The 22,355-nt window shown below is 37.5% G+C and overlaps 1 protein-coding gene across 1 annotated transcript in view; it reads left to right on the top strand.

Moving 5' to 3' along the window:
• Positions 1-22,355, top strand: part of TINAG (tubulointerstitial nephritis antigen) — a 54,011-nt gene that overhangs the window by 17,796 nt on the left and 13,860 nt on the right. Inside the window, exons 5-9 of the mRNA XM_080388689.1 lie at positions 1,857-1,980; positions 4,145-4,295; positions 14,348-14,528; positions 15,017-15,062; positions 20,046-20,151. Of these exons, the coding sequence (XP_080244815.1) occupies positions 1,857-1,980; positions 4,145-4,295; positions 14,348-14,528; positions 15,017-15,062; positions 20,046-20,151 (608 nt within the window). The remainder of the gene's footprint in view (positions 1-1,856; positions 1,981-4,144; positions 4,296-14,347; positions 14,529-15,016; positions 15,063-20,045; positions 20,152-22,355) is intronic.

Genomic DNA, 22,355 nt, shown 5'->3' with positions numbered 1-22,355 from the left:
TGTAAGCGGTCATTGCACACTTAAGGGTACTAAACAATCTTTGCCAAATTTTGCTTATTTACTGCTTGATAGTGAGCAGTCTTACCATGTGAAAGAAATTCTATTTGCCTGGGATTTCACCTGTATGATCCATCTTCAAAGTAAATCTTGTGCTTCTGCTTGCTCATTAATAATGAACAAAATGATACATAGCAAGGTATTCTTTAAAGGAGCTCTTGCTTTCTGTGTGTCATTTGAGGTTGCAAGTCCTATGTATCTAAGAAGCTTTTGAAAAAGCAGACTTGAAAGTGATTAATCAAAATAATGAGATTAATAATTTAGCAAGATTGAAAAGATTACTGGCTTGTTATGAGTGGAGGTAAAACCTTCAAAAGCACTTAAGTGACTTAACGGCTTGCAGTATACCTTAATGGTATTTAGGATTTACTGCCTGCATCTAATGTAGTAAACCTGGAAGCACTTGAGAGTTACCGGGTCTGGGCATATGACAGACTGTATCAATCTGCCTGTTGGTGCTGTATCCCAGCCTAATATCGAATACAGATTTGAGGTGCAAGCTTCTTTTTTCCTTACCCAATTCTCAACCATGGATTTTCTGTGGGAAATCCAGGTGTACAAGCTGGGTGGAGGCACCCCTGTTTCCCAATGTACCCAACAAAATGATCTGGATACAGCCAAAATGGTAAAGTTCAGTTCCCCAGAGTCCTGAAATAGTTTGAAAGGACTGGCCTCAGATGTTTAAATCACCTCAGGAAAAGGTATGTAGTCTTATAAGTCACATAAACAATTTAGAAATATAGTGCAGCAAGGACACCCAGAATTAGATTAAGTAAAGCAAAGTAAAATAACAGAATGTGAACAGGATAGAGGCCATTGTACTTCAAGGTATGAGCCTACTTGTAGAAAAGAATCATCAGGGAATGTTTTGCTTAGGAACAGATTATCATATTTTGTATATTGTGTTTTTGTCTGGAACAGATCTTATTGTTTGAGACAAACTGATAGACTGGATGGACCAACATTGCAATTTTCTATAGCTATTCCTATTTCCCTATGCAGCTTAAGTAACCATTCCCCAAAGCTCAACAGTAAAAAAAAAAAAAAAAAAAAAAAAAAATGGGTCAGTGGTTTTGATATGTTGAACACAGAGCAGATTATTAGCAGTTGTACCAGATGGTTCTTGCATATGCAGATATTTCTGCAAAGCTTAGAGGACATAAATTAAGGCTGAGGGATGAAGACTGCAAAAAAGGCTGTCCAAATGGCTTTAGTTGAGCAGACCATGAATTTTCATTGACTCAATATCAGATTGCACAGTAGAAGAAAAATCACTGATTTTTTTGTTCTGGAACAAGAATAAGTGCTGGATATTGAAAAACCTCTGTGTGAAAAAATCAGTGATACGCTGTACTGATGCCTCCCCCATGGTAACTAAAATTTCTCGCCTGTAGCCATGTGTCAAGGAGAATAGGATAACAGGTACCTAACTTTGCTGCTATTTGTAGCAGAAGGCTGTTCTTTCAAAAAATGCCAGCTGGATCATAATTAACATGTTTCATAGGGGATTGTTGTGTGAGATAAAAATCAGAGAGAAACTGGCCAGGTTATTCAGGTTGGCAGCTGTGGAGCTCAGCTTTCCAGCTCAGCTAGCGGAGTGCCAGAATGCCCCTGCTCGTGGGGGGCCCACAGCACCTAGCCACAAGGTAACCACTACAGGGATGCTTGGGAAGCCACAGGTACCAAAACCTTTGGTTTCCTCTGTTTAAGAATTAAGAATTTTAAGAACAAAATTAAGGTAAAATTTAAGAAAAAATTAGGACTAGAAGCATACACAGATCTCCTACATTTTGTTTTAGGGAAACACACTTCCAGAAGAAAAATTTCCTGCATTTTTTGCAGCCACTTATGCATGGCCTGAGTGGATCCATGATCCTCTGGATCAACGAAACTGTGGAGCATCCTGGGCTTTTTCAACTGCAAGTAATAATATTTTTTTTCTCCTTTTAAAAATACCATTGATGTTAGATGTGTGATGAAAATGTGTAAAGATTAGTAATGAATTAATTTCAGCTTGCTGTTCACTTTTTATCAGCAAATTGGAACATTTAAAATTGCTACAGCTTTCTCTCTAAGTTGTGCCAGTCTTAAAAACTCAATCTAAGCTGTGAAGCTTTGCTTTTCATAAGTTTGTGTAATGTAGGGAGATTTTCTGGTGGCAGAAAGTAGAGAATGAGTTGAGTAACACACTTTATCATAACTGGTAGAGTAACTTTTACAAAAATCTGCATTCCTTGCTTGCACAGCTACATGCATGCCTTGAAAGCTTAGAACAGGTAGACTTTTTTTTTTAAATGTATTTATTTATTTGTGCATTTACCATTGTCCCACCCTTACTACTCAAGTAAATTAAACATAATCTTTTCAATAATTTTCTGAGAGGAAAACTCTGAAACTGCTCAGGTGTTTCTTGAACAAAATACTTTCAAATTCTGTAAGCAAAGAAATGTCAGTAATGCAGTTCAATCTCATGCTACAGCCTCTGGTTTTATGAAAAATGGGCACAAGTGTTTGTGTCATTTTCTCCAAAAAAGCTACAGAGATCAGAACGTTCATTTTTCTTAGGCTGAAATATATCTCACTACATACTGGGTTATGTAAAGATAGAGAAAAAAATTATGCAATCAATCTTTATATGACTTGATCTGACCAGTGGATCCTCATGGGTGCAGTCTTCTGCTTCTTTATATCACAGCAGTAAAAGTAAAAGAAGGAAAGGAGTGTTTAAGCCAGTTAACCCCAGCTCCCTGCCAGAGCCAGACTGAACGCACTCTGTTACCAATATGTCTTGCCCAGTGTAGTTTTAAAAGAGAAAACCAAGAGAGTTTCTGACAGCTCTCCTGACAGATTACTAGAGAGATGAACAGAGCTCACTGAGGGAAACACTTTCCAGATATTCAGTGTAATTTTTCACTTTCATAAGTGAATCTATTGATTTTTAATTCACGTAATTATTTTCAATGCTAAATATTATAAGGTGCATTCCCATGTTGTTTAGGTTCATCTAGCATTTTACTCTGAATTTTCAGTCCTTCTTTGTAAGATTAATTTTTTCTTATCATGAGTAATTCATATAAGTATTCCAAAACTCTTCAGTAAAAAGCTTTTACACATATGAAAATAAATTTTTTATCATGTGACACCTCACAAAAGCACAAAACACAGTCATTGTTGGCTTCCATCAGCAGGTTCAATCTTCTGAAGTTCACTGAAGTTAATGTTGATTTTGATGGGGCTTTAGATTTCAAGGGATTTGTAAAATTTATTTTCAGGTTCAAAAATGAGGAGCTAATAATAACGAAAATATAATTTAAGCACAGGTAATGACTGGGATTGGGGCTTAAGAATTGTTTCATTGTCATTCTTTAAAGAAAGGAGAAGTGGCTTAATTTAATCTACAACTTAGTTAACCTAGTCTGCCTTTAAATCAATGCATAAATATATTAGTACTTAGAATTATGAATATCTGATTGAGTTCAGATATCTAAGGTGTTTATCTCAGAAGAAGAGTTTTGTGTGATAAGGGAAGGGAGTCCAATGAATCCCATATTTACACATTGATACGAGCATGTCCAAATATTCGTTCCAGAAAACAATACGTATTTTCAGTCTTGAATTTTCTTCTTCATAGGACTGTTCATTTTTGCTTTTCTTTTTTTCTCAAATAAACGAAGCAAAGGTAGAAAAGAAAGAAAAGAGATTATGAGATTAGGCTGCAGAGAGGTGGGGGAGCATTTGCATCTTTTGCTGAAGTCAAGAAGAGATGAATATGCATTTATAAACATAGTAGAGACTATCAGACTAAATTATGTAAATGCTTTATCTGATGTTTAGGAATGTGGGACTTTATGATAAACAGTAAATCTATGGATTTATAATATGACAGCAAAGTTGCTCATGATGCTTTGCAGTTTCACAGTCCTCTCTCAGAAGTCTGTACAGTTTATATCCCTATTGTTTTGTAAAGACAGACATCTGCACAGAGAGAAAATACCGAGGTTGTATTTCAGTCCCTCTTTCACAACAACCAATGTGAAATTGTGAGAAATTATTTGGTTTTGACAATGGAAAATTTATTTCAAAACAGGTGTTGCGGCAGATAGAATAGCAATTCATTCTGAGGGTCAGATCACAGACAACCTTTCTGCTCAGAATTTGATCTCTTGTGATACCAGGAATCAGTATGGATGTAATGGTGGAAGTATTGATGGTGCTTGGAGATATCTGAAAACACATGGGTAAATATTTTATCTATCTGTTTTGATTATTTTAACTTGAACCAGTTGTTCATGTTACAATGTTGCTTGTGTTTTGACGAGGATTTCTGATCTTTCAAAAAAGATGCATTAGCCCTGTCCTAGGTCAGATAACTGTATTACTTCATGAAAACTATCACTCTCCCATTTACACCTTCTTAAATCACCTTCATGAAGCCGAGGAGCTATGAAGTATTCCCAAAGAAATAAATGAAGACTGTTCTGAATGAGGGCTCAGTGAGAAAACTCTGCAACCACCTAGCTCCCATTTAAGTCTCATTACATCTAGATGTCATTAGCTGTAATGCAACTGAGGGAAATTATAGCCTCTCTAACAGCAAGACAAGAAAGGATTTTTTTTATATCAAAGGCAATACTGTAAGTGGACTCAAAACTTCTACGGTTCTTGGTTTACAGGCTCTTCATGTTAAACAGCCTTGAGTAAGCAGCCAGTTGCATGAGGCAACATTTTGAAATATTCAAAAGGATCAAACGTTATCTTTCTATAAAGGAAATTGTAATCATCCCATCACAAACTTGTGCCAGAATTCAACGCTGTAGCAAGGACTATATCTAGATCCTTCTTCCTTCAGGTCAGACTAAGCAACCGTAACAGCTCTCACACTCCATGTGAATAGCTAGAATCTTTTTTTTTTTTTTTTTTTTTTTTTTTTAAATTACACATAGTAATTTATAGAATCACAGAATAATTTAGGTTGGAATGAACTTTTGGAGGTCACCTAGTCCAATGTTCTGCTCAAAGCATGACTAACTCTGAAATTAGACCAGGCTGGCTGGGCCGTGTTCCCAGTCAAATTTTGAATAGCTCCAAGGATGGAAGTTCTACAACCTTTCTTGTGGCAGGTTATTTTGTCTGACCACTCTTGTGGTCAAATATTTTTTTTCTTATACCTAATCAGCATTTTCCTTGGTACATATTGTGACTGGTACTTCTCAAATTTTCACTGTACATCTCCAAGAAGAGTCTTGTCCTGTCTCCTCTGTGACCTCTCCTTATGTAGTTGAAGACAGTAATGAGACTCTCTGTTAGCTTTCTCTTCTCTGGGCTGAACAAATCCAGCTGCCTCAGCCCCTCCTTGCATATCATTTGCTTCAGCCTCATAAGTGCCTTCCACTGGGCTTGCTCTGTCAGTGTCTTTACTGGGGATCCCATAACTGAACACAGTACTCCAAAAGTAACCCCCCTAAGTGGCGATTTAAGGGGAATAATCACTTTTCGCAATGTCTTGGCTATATTCTTGCTCACACAACCCAATATTGATTGTCCATGTTTGCTGAGAGGGCCTGCTGCTGGCCCACAATCAACTTTCTGTTCATCAGGACCCTAGGTCCTTTGCTATGAAAATGCTTTCTACACAGGCAGTGACCTGCCAGTATTGCTGCATGGGCAGCTCTGGCTGAGAGGCAGGATTTGGCTTCTGCCTTTGTTGATTTTCGTGAGTTTTCTGTCAGCCTGTTAAAGTTGCTGTGAATGGCAGCCCCGCACACTAACCACTCCCCATCAGTCTGGCATCCTCCACAAATTTACTTAAGGACCCCTTATGTCCCACTTCCAGATTGCTAATAGACATGCAAAAGTGTTGCAGCTGTGTTGACTCCTGAGAAATGCCACTAGTAAACAGACACCAGTCACTTTGATCTGTCGACTTTTCAGCATGCCAGTCCAGTTCAGTTACTGACCTTGTAAGCAACTTATTTAGTCCAATAAACAAGAAAAACACCACAGGAGACAATGCTGAAAACCTTCCTAAAGTCAAGGTAAATTATATCTACTGCTTTTCTTTCTCTTCATTTCATCATGGTCAGACCATCTCATCTTATCATCTCATCATGGTAAGGCATAATTTGCCATGATAAATCTGTGCTGTCTGTTCCCAGACAACTCCTTGAACTTCATGTGCCTGGAAATAGCTTCCAGGAGAGTTTGCAATAACCAGATTTTATATATGGTATAATTAAATTCTGCTATTTCTCATATTATCAGAAAAAAAAAATACTTCCTATTCCATACCAATATCTATTTCCTCTCTCACTTTCATACACTGTCATCCCTTACTTTGTCTTTGATATACCCAATACTGACAGACAGAGAGATCTCAGGTGTGCTGGCTGTCAACATTTAAATTTAGTTAAAAACCGACCAACCAAACCATGGAAAAAACAAAAGAATGTCAGTTGTGATGCATCAGATGTCATTGACATGACAGCCTGGGGGTACAGGTGAAGACCAAAGCGCTGTCATTCACATGGACACAGTATACAAAGTGATCATTCTGCTTTCTTCACATGTATCAAAGTATTCCTGATCTGACAAGGATTTTGTATTGTTATGGGGAGAGTTTATATCAAGTGTTCCTCTGTCTTTCTGTCTCAGGGTTTAAGTACTAAACTGGTTTTGATCTAGATTTTGATTGGGACACCGTTTAGGTAAGTGGTTAGTGGGCAGTAATGGATTCCATCCAGCAAATGTCCGTCAGCAGCTCACGGGAGTAAAGGCGAAGGCTTCATTCATGAAAAAAATGAAAGTTATAGCTTAACATTTATAGCAACTTTTCTGTAACTAGAAGAACAGGCTTCTTTTAATCAGTAGCTCATGCTGCTAAGAGAGTAAATACAATTCTTTCTCACTGAACTGATTGCTTGCCTACCTATGTTAAGGACAGGAGCACAAGAATTAATGGTGTAGATAAGAGATCCATTTTAATGTGTAATATCCACAACAGCTGAAGCAAGTTATTTTTAGAGGAAAAACCCTAAAGAATGCAGCAATAGGACAACTTCCTAGTCTTCTGTTCCCTCTGACTGTATTCCCTGTATACGCACACCTGTCATGTGAAGGGCAGGAGGGGAGATTTTCTCAACCACTGGTGTTTGATCTATCAGCACCCCAGGAAAGCCAAGACCCTTGTGCCTGACCAGTCTGTCAGTGTCCTGCCATAGGGACCCTTAGCTGAACAGTCCTGCTGGACTGGAGGGCAATTTGACTGACTTGTTCAGGGAAACACACCAACAGCACAAGGGGGACTCCTCAGCGGGTCTTCTCACTTTATTTGAATACGTTACCCACTGCCAGCCACTGCAAGCACTGACGAAGGATTAACACTAACAGTTTCTAGAACAGCACTCTTTATTCTGCCACAATTTTATATTAATAATGTTTGAAGATTGCTGGTGATAAATACACTGGCTGTAAAGCACACTTTAGATGCTATATCTAGGAACAGCTAACATATGTTAGTTATAGAAAACAGATTCTTACCCACTAGGCGTTCCTATGGGCAAGCAGGCAGGTTCAGCCTGCCGACTGTCCCAGGAGTGTTCCCTAACTTCTCCCCTCATCTGTCCGCCTTTTACACTTCATAGTATGTTACATATTCATTTATCATACATAGGATTGGTTACAAGTTTCTCATTTTTGATGCAAATTAGTATGCATCCTCGGAAAGCACTGCTGAGGTTCTCTACACATGCTCCTCAAGTGAGGATGTGCCCTCTTTTGGGGGTGTTATTTGAGTTGGAGGTCGTGATCTCCCACTACCACTATTGTCTTTATCTTCTTTTCAACTAATTTTCTGTTGATGTCAGTGGATTGGCAACATCTTATCATCCTGTTTCCTCTCATAGCTAGAACTTTCCTTGTTTGGAGGCTTCTTTCTGTGTAACTTAGATAACGGTGGTGTTTTCACTGTCTGTTCTTTGTTTCTTATCATTCCCAAGTCTGACTACCTTGATTAGAAGTCCCTCAATTCATAACAACTTTAGAGTGGGTCAGATTCACTTAGCTTTGTGAACACTGAGTCAGACTTGGGTAATCTGGGAGTTTAGACAACAATGCCCCCCACCCCTGTCCGGATTTACTTCAGTCCAGGACTAGTCCATTTCCATCGGGTTTAGGTGGAGCTTGAGTGACTCTAGTCATACATATTGTTATTAACTGTTATAGTGTGCCCAGTGAGGTGTAGTAGTACCTTGGAGGCAGGTAACTCTGAGATAGAGGTGTGTGCCAGTATCGCAATGAGATTATTTCATCTGAGGAAAGTCATTTCGCCTCAATGGTTGACTCAGCCACGGACATCTAGTGGATCCTTCATGTGACAGCTGGTGTGCAGCTTATCCGCTGTGTGCTGCCATCAAGTTCCCGTTCCTGCAGGGAGCACAACAGAGCATGGCTGCTGTGTTTCCACTCCGCTCCATCTTCTGTCATTCCTACCAGCATGTGCTGAGCTGGCAGGATGTGTTGCTTAGGGAACTGTGGTGATGTCGATTCCGTGCATGCCAACCATCCTGAAGGTGATAGCTGCATTTTACCCTAAAAAGATTGCTGTAATGCTATGCTTCTATTAGGACCCAATTTTCTTTATTTCCCCCTCCTCATGCTGGTTTCCCTACACCACCATGAGCCCATAATAATAAGATTCTTCCTGCACCAGAAAGCTGCATATTTATTTTTTTTTTATCTGAAGCAGTGTAGTCAGTGACCCAGCCTGCTCTGCAGAGGTGGTTTAAGTATACAAGAGTTAACTTATTTCTATAAGGAAAGCAAGGCAGACTGAAGCTGTATGAGGCACTTCATTTTCACCCTAGCTGTACCCAGCCAGGACCTCGTGCTGGTGTGAATGCAGTAGCGACAAGATTGCTCCCTGCCTGACCGCAGAGTACCAGTGTGAAAGTGGTGTGCAGGGCAGTCTTTCTGACTGGTATAAGCCTGGAAGCATACTGACAGGTCACCCCAGCTCACCAGAGCACACCTGTGAACTTGTGTTGACTCCTAAATACTTGCATTATTGCTCAGTCACCTGAGATGCCTCATGGTATTCACCAGCCTCTTGCAGCTGACTGAGTAAAGGACCTGCAGAGTAGGTGTGGGAACCATCACAAATTTCTGGAGACTAGCTAGATCCCCAATAAATCTCTGCAGTTCAACACTGTTTTCTTAGTCATTTTAAACTTTCTGGTCCCCATGGAGCCAGCTCCAACATGTACAACATCATTATGCTCTCACAGACCTTTTCCTGCTACCCATTCTTACTCTCTGTCATTGGATTCACCATCAAAGCACCACACACAAAAATATCTCTACATACTTGTTTTTATAAACAACATTTCTAAATCCCGATTTTCTTTCCTGAAATTCAAATGAAATTTCAAATCCTGTTCCAACAGTTCCAGACACAAAGAAACACCTTAAGGAAAATATCTGTGAGGACAGATCCTGGAGGAACACAGGAATGGCTATGCTGAGTCTGAGAAAGGGTCTCTGACAGTGGCCAAGAGCAAATAGTATATAAAAAAATCAATTAAAATTTTTGATTCACTGGACTGATTATTTAATAACTGTTTTTAGCTTAAACTCTTTACCTTTGACAATGAAAAACTGGAAATTTATGGAATAGGAGTCTGAAGTGTCTTTTGAATGAGACCTATTTATAGTGCTTGTCTCCTCATGCTTTCAGATTACTTTTATTTTATGAACTGGTATATTGCAATCATTTTTTTCATTATCTCCACACTCTGCAATAGGGAGAAAGCATATTGATCTTCTGTGTGGGCTTGTAAAATTTCACAGCATGTGTTTAATGCTGTTTTAAATCTTCTGGTTTTCTGATTTCTGAAGTAGGCTTATCTCAGGTTTTTGATAGATTTTCAGGAAAATCGAGTACTGGCCTAAACTATCCCCAAATAAGTCAATGGAGGACTTTCATAAAGCTCAGTGAGGTTAGACTAGTGCTGAGACCTGACTTTTCAGAATCACTGAGCACCCAATTAACAGTGAAACCTGTTATGAGCTGAATCACTGTTTAACTCTTACTGACTCTCTCTCTTCCTCCATTCATTAAAGAATAAATCTGTATTCTATTTCTAATTATTATTAATTTTAGGCATTTCAGTTACAAGCCATAATTTGGGAGGAATCAGTGTGGTTTGAAAACATTTATTTTATCTGCTGAGGGAACTTAAAATCTTATAATCTTTAAGAATGAAGAAGAAACGTTTCATTTCCAAGTAGTAAAAATGTTATAAACACTTGAAAGTAAATACTGCTTCTAATCAGAGCTTATTCCAACTTCTATGTTGGGCTCTTAGCAGTTGCAGGGTATGAAAAGAATATTATTGTTACTAGTTTTGACCAACTTGCTAATAATATAATCTAATGGTTTAGATTATGTTCTCATCTCACAAACCTATAAATACAATATAAACACAAAAGTTTTCATTGAACACATAAACATGACATCAGACGAATTCTTCCAAGAACGTTTGAACACGTCACAGATTTCACTGCTTCTCACTAGATGCTGCTTGCTTCTAGTAGTATTTTTGAATACTTGTATGTAAATGTGCACGTAAACACACATTTATTTCTTTTTTTCTTTTGTGACTCTTCTGGCAAGGTCTTCTTCAAATGTTTTTAATGTTTACTGTTGTGCTGGTGCTTCAGCACATACAAGCTTATGTTTAGCAAAAAGCTGTTAAAATATGTTAATTGTGAGTGCAGAAACTGTGGTTAGTGAAAAGATTCAAAAGTGACTGTTGGTTCAGAATGAGTCAACACGTCTGGGTTACCACACAGCTCCCAGTGTGCCAGTGTGGCATTTGGTGCTTCACTTCTTTTGCCACAGAAGACCCATCCATTCAGAACCTGTGGTAACTTCAGTGGAATAATCCAACTGAAAGGCGGGGGAAAAAAATCCCTACCCCAGGAATGAATTTCTCCTCTGTTGTATCCCTCCAAGGTGTTTCTAAGTCCACCTGGGGAACAGGTATTCTACCATTCCTTACACTGGCTTTCAATCATTTACTCCTTGCCTGCTTATGCTAGATCATGCTCTGAGGACTGTATTTGCTCACCTTTCCTGCCTTGCAGGCCTGATTGCACTAAGCGGCAATCCTTTATTTCTTTTGGAAATCTGTGATCAGTGGTGACTAGAATGATTATGTATATAAAGACAGATAAATTTTATAAACATTATATATGTATACAGACATAATCAAAAAAATTTGCTTCACCTGGCAATAGAAACAAAGCATAATAAATTTTAAAATTAGTAACAACAACCCCTGTATATTTGGACCAAATACTTACCATTCCCCATTGGAAATCTGGGAATCCAGAATACCTTCAGACATTCAGAAGGGTTTAAAAGGGTTTGCCAGTGAGTAGACTGAGGACCTAAGCAATGGCAGCCTAAAAACCTTGGATGGAGGATCCCTTTTCATGCAGGCAGAACTATTGCTTTTTGCAGCTTCTGGGTGTGCTGGTGTAGTTTGGGCAGAAAGAATTTGGTAAGCAAAAAGACATTCTTCTCGGGGTCCATTTTTCTACCATGTTAAATGCTAGTGTCTTATTCAAAGTAGTTGAAGCACGTATGTGCTTAAAAATCCTAAGTGTACATAGGCAAACGTAACTATCCTCAATATTGTATGGAAATACAGTTTTCAGTTTTTCAGATTCAGAAAGTACAGTACAATTGGCAAGCTACTTGAATACATATCCTATTTATAGGGCTGCCTATTTTAAAATATTCTGCTTCACTGAACTATTTAATTATGCTCTTTAAAAGAAACCCTTTCATAGGCCTCCATGGCATAATCACAGAAATGTTTATATTGCTTCGGAAACATCTAGGAGTATACTGTAGAAAACTAAGAGGTCCCAGGATCTCACAGAAAGGATAAAATAATAAGTGGAAGATTCAGTGTGCCTTTATTTGAGTATTTCAGATTGTTAGCAAGTGCATTTTAAATATATGTTTTGTTTCCTTCACTTTATTGAAATAAAAAGGATTCAGTTAGTCAAACAGTCAAAATGACTGTACAATTCAGGATAAGTTGCTTGAAAGAAACAAACACTGCATGAAGCAGCAGTTCATTTGATGTATTGCCAAGGTAAAGAATTAGAACCTCTCCTTACCTTTCCTTGAAACCATGTCTTATTTTCATTGTCCCTCTACATTCTTGGGTGCAACGAGGGCTCTTAAATTGTGCTTCAAAGCTTATTTGATTTAGCACTCTGGAGATTTTCAAATCCAAAATTAACATGGATTTAAGTCTCAGGCGAGTTATCACAGCTCCTCCAAGATCACTCCTCTGAACACATCAGTGTCAAATGCTTTTGAGTCTTTGAAGCCTGCAACTCGAAACATGTCAGACAGATGAAGGTTTTTTTTGTTATTCCAAGAGTTCTCTTTGTTTCATTCAAAGCAATAAATATGATTCATATATTTGATATTGCACATTTCCCCCATGATTCTTTTCATAGATGGATTTTTGTGTTTTTGAAATCTGTTAGAATAGAAGCTGCCCAGTGATTACTTGACGTAGTATTTTTAAATTAACGTATTTGTAGAATATAGAATTTAATTTACAAGTGTGAAAAATGAGTCATATTTCTTTTAGATAAATTCCAAAACCCTGAAGTAAAAAGTTTTAATGCAATTTTATAATAAGGGGTGAGAAAAATGTAACTGCTGTATCTGTGAGTGAAAGCTCTCTTAGCATCTAGGAAACGCCTTGAGATAGATGCTTTGCTACAAAATTGCCAGGATGTTTTCAGGAGATGTAGAGACCAGACACATACCCATGTGATATCATGGCACAATCTGTCATTTTAGTTTCCTTGAGTGTCTCATTACTATCAATAACCGGGACCTGACAGAATCCTTGTGGCCTGAGCGCCCTGGGAGAGTCCCCAGCCTTTTGCACACACTGGATGCCACTTAACAAGTCACAAAGTTTGTCTTTGTCCTTCGGTCCACATTCACTTCCAGGCATAAACCTATCTTTCCTTTAAGGAAAGAATAGTCTGAATGTTACTTCAAAAGAGAAAAGCTGTAAAATCACAGTGAGTCCCACCTTTCTGGTACTTACCTGATCTCACCTTACCTGTTCTATGTTATATATTTTGTCAGTGTTTCAATCTGGACAAAGTCCTTCCTGACAGCATCACTCCAGATAATTTATTATTTTTATTTCCCTTTGTGAATCAAGATGGAGGAACCCAGTCACCAGCCCCTGTCTAAATACTTTCCCTAGTACTGGTCTGTGGTTGCATTGGTCACTAACTTACCAAAAGCTCCGCGCTTAACATCTTCTGAGGCTGTGTTCTCACTTGTAGCTATCTCCCATGGATTCTAGTAGTAGAGGTTCAGTTAAGGGGGTACACTCCTTCCAGAAGCTTGTTGGTAGTACCAATTAAGCTATTGGCATTAATCAATAAGGGTTATACCTGTCTTGAGAAGAAGCACCACATTTACTCATATGTAAACAGGAAACCAATTATTTGTACCCAAAACTTTAAAAACAAATATAGGATTTTTAATCACAACAAATACTCACAGAAATGGGAGAAACTATTCTCTTTATATTGTCAGGAAAAATGAAAGGTCAGAGACTTTTTAGCTGAAGGAAATAAGAAGACCTGTAGCTTTTCACCAGCATTCTTTTAGAAAATGTAGATAAAACTAGAAAATGCTTTATTTCCCTTAAATTTTTTCTGCTGCAAATATGCCCATTTCAGAAGACATTTTTGCTAAATGGATCCTGTTGACAACATTGGTAATTTATTGATCTTATTCAATGTGAATTTTAATGCATCATTAATGAGATGGATGTACTAGGTGACAAGTGTTAAAACATTTTCTACCCTACCTCTCTAGAGAAGGGCGGGGAGAGGACTACTGCAACTGAAACTTAATCATAAACATAGTGCCTACAAATTGAAGCAAACACCTTCTAGCTGAAGACATGAGACATTCACACCTTTGAAGATGGAAGGACTCTGTAAATATGACAGTTGTAAAATATTTAAAAGCTTGAAATAGAACTGCAAAAATGTTTAAGCAAGCTAACACATAGGTGTGGTGCTTGGAGACATGGTTTGGTGATGGGCTTGGCAGTCCTGGGTTAATGGTTGGACCTGAAGATCTTAAAGGTCTCTTCCAACCTAAATGATTCTATGATTCTATAATTCTATGATTCTTATCAACTTTTAAATTTTTTTAATATCTGAACAGGGTTGTATCCTATGCTTGTTATCCATCATTTTGGAACAATCACCTGGAGCTATCAGGTGCAAATCGCTGTTATGTGTCAAGTGAATATGGAAAAAACTATACAAATGGACCATGTCCCAATGCTTTAGAAGAATCCAATCGGTTATACCGGTGTGCCTCTCACTACAGGGTCTCCTCAAAAGTAAGTTCATGTTGTTGTTCATCCATTGTCTCATCTACTTTTCTGCTTTGGGGCTTGAAAATTATCTGGCATATGGAAATATGTTCACTTCACTTGAAGACTAGAGCTGTGCATTTTCCTTTATATGCCCTTGTATTTCCAGAAGAGTTTAAACTCTTTATAGTTTCTTAATCATCTCTTTAATGCTGCTGCTTTGTGATCCTATAGAATGTAGAGATAAAAAAGACAGTATGTAGTCATAACTGGGCATTAATGCTTCTTAAACATGTTTCTGAAGGTTTTGTTCACTTGGCGAACCAAATAATCTAAATATTCTCTGGCAGAAATACAAGTACAACGGTACATTTATACCAGTAGGCGTGTGTGTGTGTGTATATATATATGTTTGTGTGTGTACACAACAATAAATTAGTATGGGGTTTAATTTTATTTAATAGAATATATTATCTTCCCTTGCTCTCTCTGCTGTTGCTCTCGCCTCCCCTCAGGAAACTGACATAATGAAAGAAATCATGGACAAAGGACCAGTGCAAGGTATGGTAAGTTTGGAAGATGTTAATATTACTACTCTTATTGAAAAAATTAAAGCGTGCAATGTCCTTGTATCAAAATATTAGAGAACACAAATTGCATTCCACAGTGAATAAAACAGACATGAGCACTATAATTCATACTGGGATGTTTGGTGGGCTACTGCATCAGAGTCCATAGTAAGTAAAATGACCTTGATCTGGACTTGTTGAAAATGTGCCTTTTTCCCATAACAGTTCTTTGCTCATTGATGAAATAGCAATTTGGGTCTGTGCAGGAGGAGTTGAATACTAGGCAAAGCTCGGCTCTGTAGGGCTGGGATTGATTCCCCTAATGGCTGAAGCCAGCCCACCAAGCCTTCACTCCTCTGAAGGGAACGCTGCAGTATATGGGCCCTCTAGCAAACGGTTTAGTGCTGCAATACTCCCAGAATCTCCCCTTTCAGAGCCCAAATGCTCTGGTTGGTTGCAGAGGGCTATCAGTTTTGAATTTTTCTGCTGAGCCCTGCAATGAGGAACCATGACCTCTTAGAGAAATTAAGAGACTTCGGCAGGGAGTGAGGAACTGCAAATGAGTGGTTTAGCCTGAATACTGTCCGTTTGCAGTCATGGATGGTGCTGGCAGCACCTGCAATTGCAGGTTCCTGCTCATACCCCAGTCCAGTGTCACTGGAGAGGTTGAAGGGTGTGGGGTTTGGGGTCATGGGCAAGGTCACAGTGCAGGATGTCCTCCCTTCTTTGATGGATGGCTGATGCAAAACCAAAGCATTTTACTTCAGAGGGCTTCTGCATTTCTACTGTCCTCAATTATATAATTAATTATCATAACCTCCAATTTATTATTGAAATGGTCTTGATTATTAGATTTCATTCTTTTCAGTGCACCACGGAGTTAAAATTATTTCTTAAAGCTCTTTATGTGGTCAGTGCAATTAAGCTGAAGCTCAGACTTAACAAGATCAATATTATCAATCTTTTTTGCTCTGTCCAAGTTAATTTGCTCAAGGAAAATATTTTTTCCCTTGCTGCATTTGATCTAGAAGTGAACAGAGTCGCTTCCATTGGTTTTAAGAAAGTAAAAAATATAAGATGCTCATGATAAACTTTCAGACCTCTCTCTAATATTGTATTTGTAGTCCATGTATACACAGTTTGCTTGCTTAATCTGTCAGTACTAAATCTTCCTCAAAAAATAATCTATATTCAGCTATTTTTTAGGTTTTAACCACTCAATAATTCATACAATATTTTGAAGTGTCAATGCTTTTTTGAGAGAAAATGTGTCTCAGGTTGAGGTAATTCTGTATGTGGAAAAATCAAGATCTAATGAAAAGTATATAACCAAGTGCGTATATAACTGATTGAAATCACTTTCCATTTATCTTTTGTTATAATGAGATTTTTAAATGAGTCACAGTTACAACCCAATAATTTGTCACTGATTCTTCTATCTTCCTGTGCTACAGAGCATAATTCTAATTTTAAAAACATATCATACTATTTTTTTCCCCCAAAAAAACCATCCTGCAAATGATCTTCAGCTACTGAAAGAGATTTATCCATTATTCATTCAATTGTCATTCCTCAAGAACCTACAAAGCACTTATGGCCAGTCTTATCTAATGTACTAAGTAATGTTTAATAGCTGAAAACATTCAAAATCCTTTCACGATCATGATGTAGAAAGTCATCCTGTTTGATAAGGAATGTGCTTGGATTTTGGGGCATATTTAAAGTTAAGAAAAATATATATTTTAGAACAATTGTGAAACAGTAGGTGTAGAAATGTAATAGAAAATGTTATACAGCTTTCAAGTCTGAATGACAAATTCTTTCTGACATACGTCATTGTTTTCTAAGGTACAGGAACTGAGCAATTAGCACTTTCAGATGGAAATGAAGAAACACTTGTTTTTTAAAAAATCAGTTTTCAAATAAACATAGTGAAGTTTCATTAATGCTTTGAAAACATTCAAATGGACAATCTAATATTGCCCATTCATCTTTGTTTTTTTAAATGGACTTTAGGAAATACTCTGATAGTTACAGTGCTGACATAGGAAAATAATCCTTACTGTCACATTAGTCAGCCTCAATCAAAAGAAGAAAAGCTAACACATTAGTGCAATATATCTAAGTTTTGACCCTACATAACATTTCAGCTATCATGATCTTGGATAAAAAGTATTTGATTTGCTGACACAAGAAAACGATCTGGAGAAAGTACTACCCTACATTAATGTGCAGTGCTACACTTAGTTCCTTTTCTAGCAACTACTTTATATCTTCATATGTCTTAGAGACACAGTTTCTTGTTTAGGAATGTTATGCAGAGGAATCTATACTGGAATGAATCTTATAATCTGCTGCATTTATATGCATAGTTATGACAGCTCAGCATGACCAAAGTAGCTCATGCATACGCTAAAGTCAACTTTATGAAAATCACTACCTCTGGTGATTAATTAATAATTAATCCATTCATTTTGGAAAATGCAAAGTCTCTTCTACGTAGGAGGGAACAAAGTTGGCTAGTAGACTGAGGTCATCTCGTCCTCCGTCCATATTAGGACAAAGTCACTGAATAAATAAAAATATCTCGGTGCTTGATTTTTAATTATCATCTCTTTGTCTACTCTACAGTTCATATACCCAGCTCACTTAGCTCCAAAGACTGTATCATTACGTAGCTCCTGATTGCAGTGTATATACATACAGATATACATAAGTACATATATTTACTTCTATATATACATACATATAAACACACATACACTAAACATAGATCTAACATGTAATCATGGATAACATTCTCTAATGTAGACTGAAGTTATTCTGGAATTACATGGCAAAATTTTATATTTAATTTCTGTGGCAATAATTTAGGTATAATGTTTCTTCGCAGAGCCAAGAACATGTGTTTGATTTAGAGTTGCTGATAAAGAATAGGTTTCTGAAACTGAACATATGGACCTTGATTTCAAAGAACAATGGGATTTAGAAATGAAACTACCTTCTCCTGGCCCAGGCTGATGATAAATGATATCTTCTAACCTCAGACCTCCAGTGGGAGAAGTGAATTTTGCAGTCCTTGCACTCAGCCCTGTTTCTTTGCCTCCCTTTGGCCACGGTATCAAAACAAGATCCAGGGAAGCCTCTACAGTAATTTTTGGAATGACTCATCCCTTTCACTTCTCCTTTGACACTCTCACCTGGACTAAGGCCAATGGAAGTCTTCTTTCCCCTTTCTGTTCCTTTGCACTGCTTTAAAGCTTTCCCTCCACAGGCTCCTCTGCAGCTCAGAAACCTCAACAGCTGGTATTTTACATAGTGGTACAGGGACATCCGCAGCAGTTAAGCTCCTGGCTCTATACACTGGTAAGCCTGGGGGCAGAGGGAGGGAGGCAGCCTTTGCAGGGAGCTGTAATGGAGTCCTGAGCTTGCAGCTAGAAGTCAAGAAAAAAGTTTATGTGATTTTCCACTTGGTCTGTTGCTGTCAATATGGGAGAGCTCTGGTTCTGCAGGCAGCTCGGCAGAAGGTGTAACATTATTAATTCAAAACATTTACATTTTTTTCTGATTTAACTGATATAGCTCTCCCCAGACCTGCCCCTTATGTAGCATCATGGCTGCTTATTCCCCATGCATTGCTATCAGCATACATTTTTTATGTGAGTGACCTCATTAGCAAAGTATATTTTTAGACAGATTTCCTGGGCAAATGGGTTCATTTGCCCATGTTTTGAGCTGTTTTCTTTCATCCCCTAAAATTTGTGAATGTTTTCTGTTTTCAGCCAAGTATGGTAGAGATCAAGAGGTTGTAAAGTTAATTTCTGTCAAGTTTATGAAAATATTCAGGTAGGAGAAAGAAATTGGAAAGTGTGCCCGACAGAAAATACTGCAACATGAGCTAACCTGACTGGATACCACAGATCTATATCAGGTTCATATGTTATAAATGCTCCAACAACATACAAGTGGTCACTGAAACTTGTATTTTATGGGACTCCCAAGGTGCAAGACTTCAGGAAACTGGATTTCACTAATTCTTATGTTCCAAGTAGTGTAGCAGTCTAAGACCATTAAAATCATATGGTAAAAGTAAGTTGGAGTTAAGCTTGTATATAATGCGTCTGATTCACTAGAATCTGAAGGTAATGTAGACCTGGAAAGTATTTTCATTTCTCTGGATCTGGTAGCCTATCATATAGTAAAGCAAATGGTATTAAGGTGGTAGAAAAAATGTGGAAAAGAAACCCAAAACATTTTTTTTTAAAAAAAGAGATTTATATTCATAGGAAATAATGAATAGTCATAAAATGCGTATTGTAGTCTTCATTTCCTTGCACAAAATTTCCAGTTCATCATCTCCTTGGCCTTTTTTTTTATGCATACAATGCCTTCCCCACCCCTACCCACCCCACCCTCCGCCTTTTAGCTGAAAGTAAAAATTAACAAATATAAACAATCTAGTTTTCCACAAGGAGTGGACTGTGTACTTAATGAACTCTATCTGAGTTTTGGAAAAAGGCATACGTATCACTCCACCATATTTCACAGGATATGCATTGTCTGTTAAATGCTTTTCTTGAATATGCAGATGCTTGTCAGAACAGAGGATTTTATACATGAATCTTGAGGAGATTTATTTATTGAATTGAATTTCATTGTAATTGAGAAAACTTATGTAAGCCTACACGAGGCAATATTTCTTCTTACTGTATTGGAAGAAGTCCATGTTAGGGAGTTTTTATGACAGAGAAACCCAATTAACTTGTCAAGAGACCTTTGAGAGAACTCTATTGGAATATTTCCTTTGGTTCACTTACATCAGGGACTTCTGAGCAATTAATGAATTTAAGTGTAATTATGAAGCACACTTATACAGTCCAAGAGACAAGAAAAATATTATTGGTAAAACACAAGGAGCAAACAAGAACAGAAGCAATATTTGCTGACTGTGCTGATTTTTCCTATTGTTTTTTAGCTATAATGAAAGTGTATGAAGATTTTTTCCTTTACAAAGAGGGAATCTATAGACGTACCCAGAAAGCAGGATCTAAATGGAAAACTCATTCAGTCAAAATCCTTGGGTGAGTAAAGCATATTCTTTTACCCTTTTCTTCTGCCAGTCATGAATGAAGTAAAATGTCAATGACCAATTTGGAACCCAAAGGTTTCACTGTCAGAAGTGGAGCACTGTTAGCTCCCAATGTAAAGTGGTTGTTGTTTCATTTTCATATATCTATCTAAGAATCTTAGAGAACATCCGAAATGGGTATAGAAACTGTCATCTTTTAATCTACTCTAACATTTGCTCTAAAACTTAAAATATACTGGTTTATAGAATAAAACTTTTTTTGAGTATTCACAGATACATGTCAAGTTGTGAACAAAACTGACATAATTTCCTTCAAACATGTTATGAAGCAGAATGCAAATGAAAACATAAAAATTGACAGTGGCCTCCTAATTAAGAAGCATAGCTTACTGGCACGGCAGTCTGGCTTTCTATGCCCCAAGCAGAAATTAACTGCTGCTGGGATGCTGCTTTTGTTTGTGATACATAAGGAATACACACTCAGAACTGAAACTGCTGCAGAAGAGTGTGTATGATACACTAGTGGATTTCTCTTCAAACATAGACCAGTGCCACTACATTAAGATGGCAAGTATCTAATAATACATACACTCAAATTACAGAATGCACCACAGGGCTTTGTTCTTTGACATGGAAGGAATATGCAAGGTATATATAACTGGTAGGGTAACATCAGACTTACATAGCTAACATTAAAATGTCTGAGTTATACTAGAGGAATCCCACTTGTAATGTCATCATAAAATAGCTTAAAAACAAAAATGACCGTCTGACTGGTACATAATATTTATAGTAAGGTAGTATCTTCAGAATGTCTTGCATATGTATGTTTGTGTATGTGTACACATACTTATACATGGATCTGTGTGTATATGCACATACAATTACAACTCTTAATGACACCTGAATGAAAATAAGCTAAAGAGGCACAATTAAACGGCAAATGGCAAGTTAGACTAAGGAAGACAAATTGGTCAGTTTGGTAATTTTCCCTTTTTCAGCTGCATTGTTATTTTAAGAACACAAATGACTGAAAAATCATTTCCATGTGAAACTTATCTTTATATCGAGATCTCTTAATAAAAGTAGACTGGATTCACATCAAACATGAACTTGGTAGCAGATCTCTCAGGTCTATACATTTAAGCTAGACTTGCTGAACAGTCAAGCCTATTCTATAGCAGTTTGTCTGTAAAATTGGTGCATGTTTTCTTTTAATCTTTTCCTTCTATTCCTTTGGCTTTCTTATTTCCACCTAGGAAAAGATGACAGAAGAGAAATTTAGTGTCCATACATAAAGAAAACATGAGGCAGATTTGTTAACAATATAAAGATGCCGAAGTTTATTCAGTGTAGGGGAAGTACATTGGCTTAAACGGCTATGGTTCTAGTTCAAATACATCTGTCTTCAAAGTTAGGCATAGTGAAGTAAAATATCCCTCATTAATGTTTGCAGCCTGTTCAGACAAATCTTCTCTCACTCTTTCCTCTGCATTGTTTCAGTATCAGTGACAAGCTACAATATCTGATCCATACCTTCACTCAAAAGGCTGTATCTGCTGATCCCCTGACAGTGAGAAATTCAGAAAGACCACAAAAGCCCAAGTCTTTGGCTACAATCAAACCTATGGACTGTCATCTTATGGCTTGAAGAGGACAAGAATATTTTTTTAAAAAGTATTTGATACTATTTAATGAACAAGATAGATTTTTAGAGGTTTCACAGGTGCTCAGAATGACAAAGGGTTTTCATAAGAGGACATTGAGAGGCGTATGTTAACTGGAAACACATTTTCCCTCTATTTTTATCAATGATTCAGTGGAAACTTCAGATTCGATAGTGCAGCAGATTAAATGGCATTGAAACATCTATGCCCCAAACAAATACTGGTTAAATGTTACTTAATACAAAAAGCCATGCTAATGGGGATAAAATTGACACTTGAGGCAAGAAACTTGTGGTTTAGTGTGGAGGTGCTAGCCAGACAGAGCAACAGCACTCTGAAATGCAATACACAATTAAATGACTCACCTGTGTGAAGTCCAAAAGCTTTAAAAAATTACCAGTGACTGCTGTTAGTGATATTTCAGGTTTTGGCTTTGAAGACACTGTCTTCAAATACCTTCCAAGTCTTGCCATCACTCAAGCTTGGACTCAGAATTACAACAACCAAGCAACATCTTAAACCGCCAAAA

This window comes from Falco punctatus (genome assembly GCF_963210335.1).
Source record: "Falco punctatus genome assembly, chromosome: 5".
In the NCBI taxonomy this organism is placed as follows: domain Eukaryota; kingdom Metazoa; phylum Chordata; class Aves; order Falconiformes; family Falconidae; genus Falco; species Falco punctatus.
This window is presented reverse-complemented; position numbering and strand designations above follow the sequence as displayed.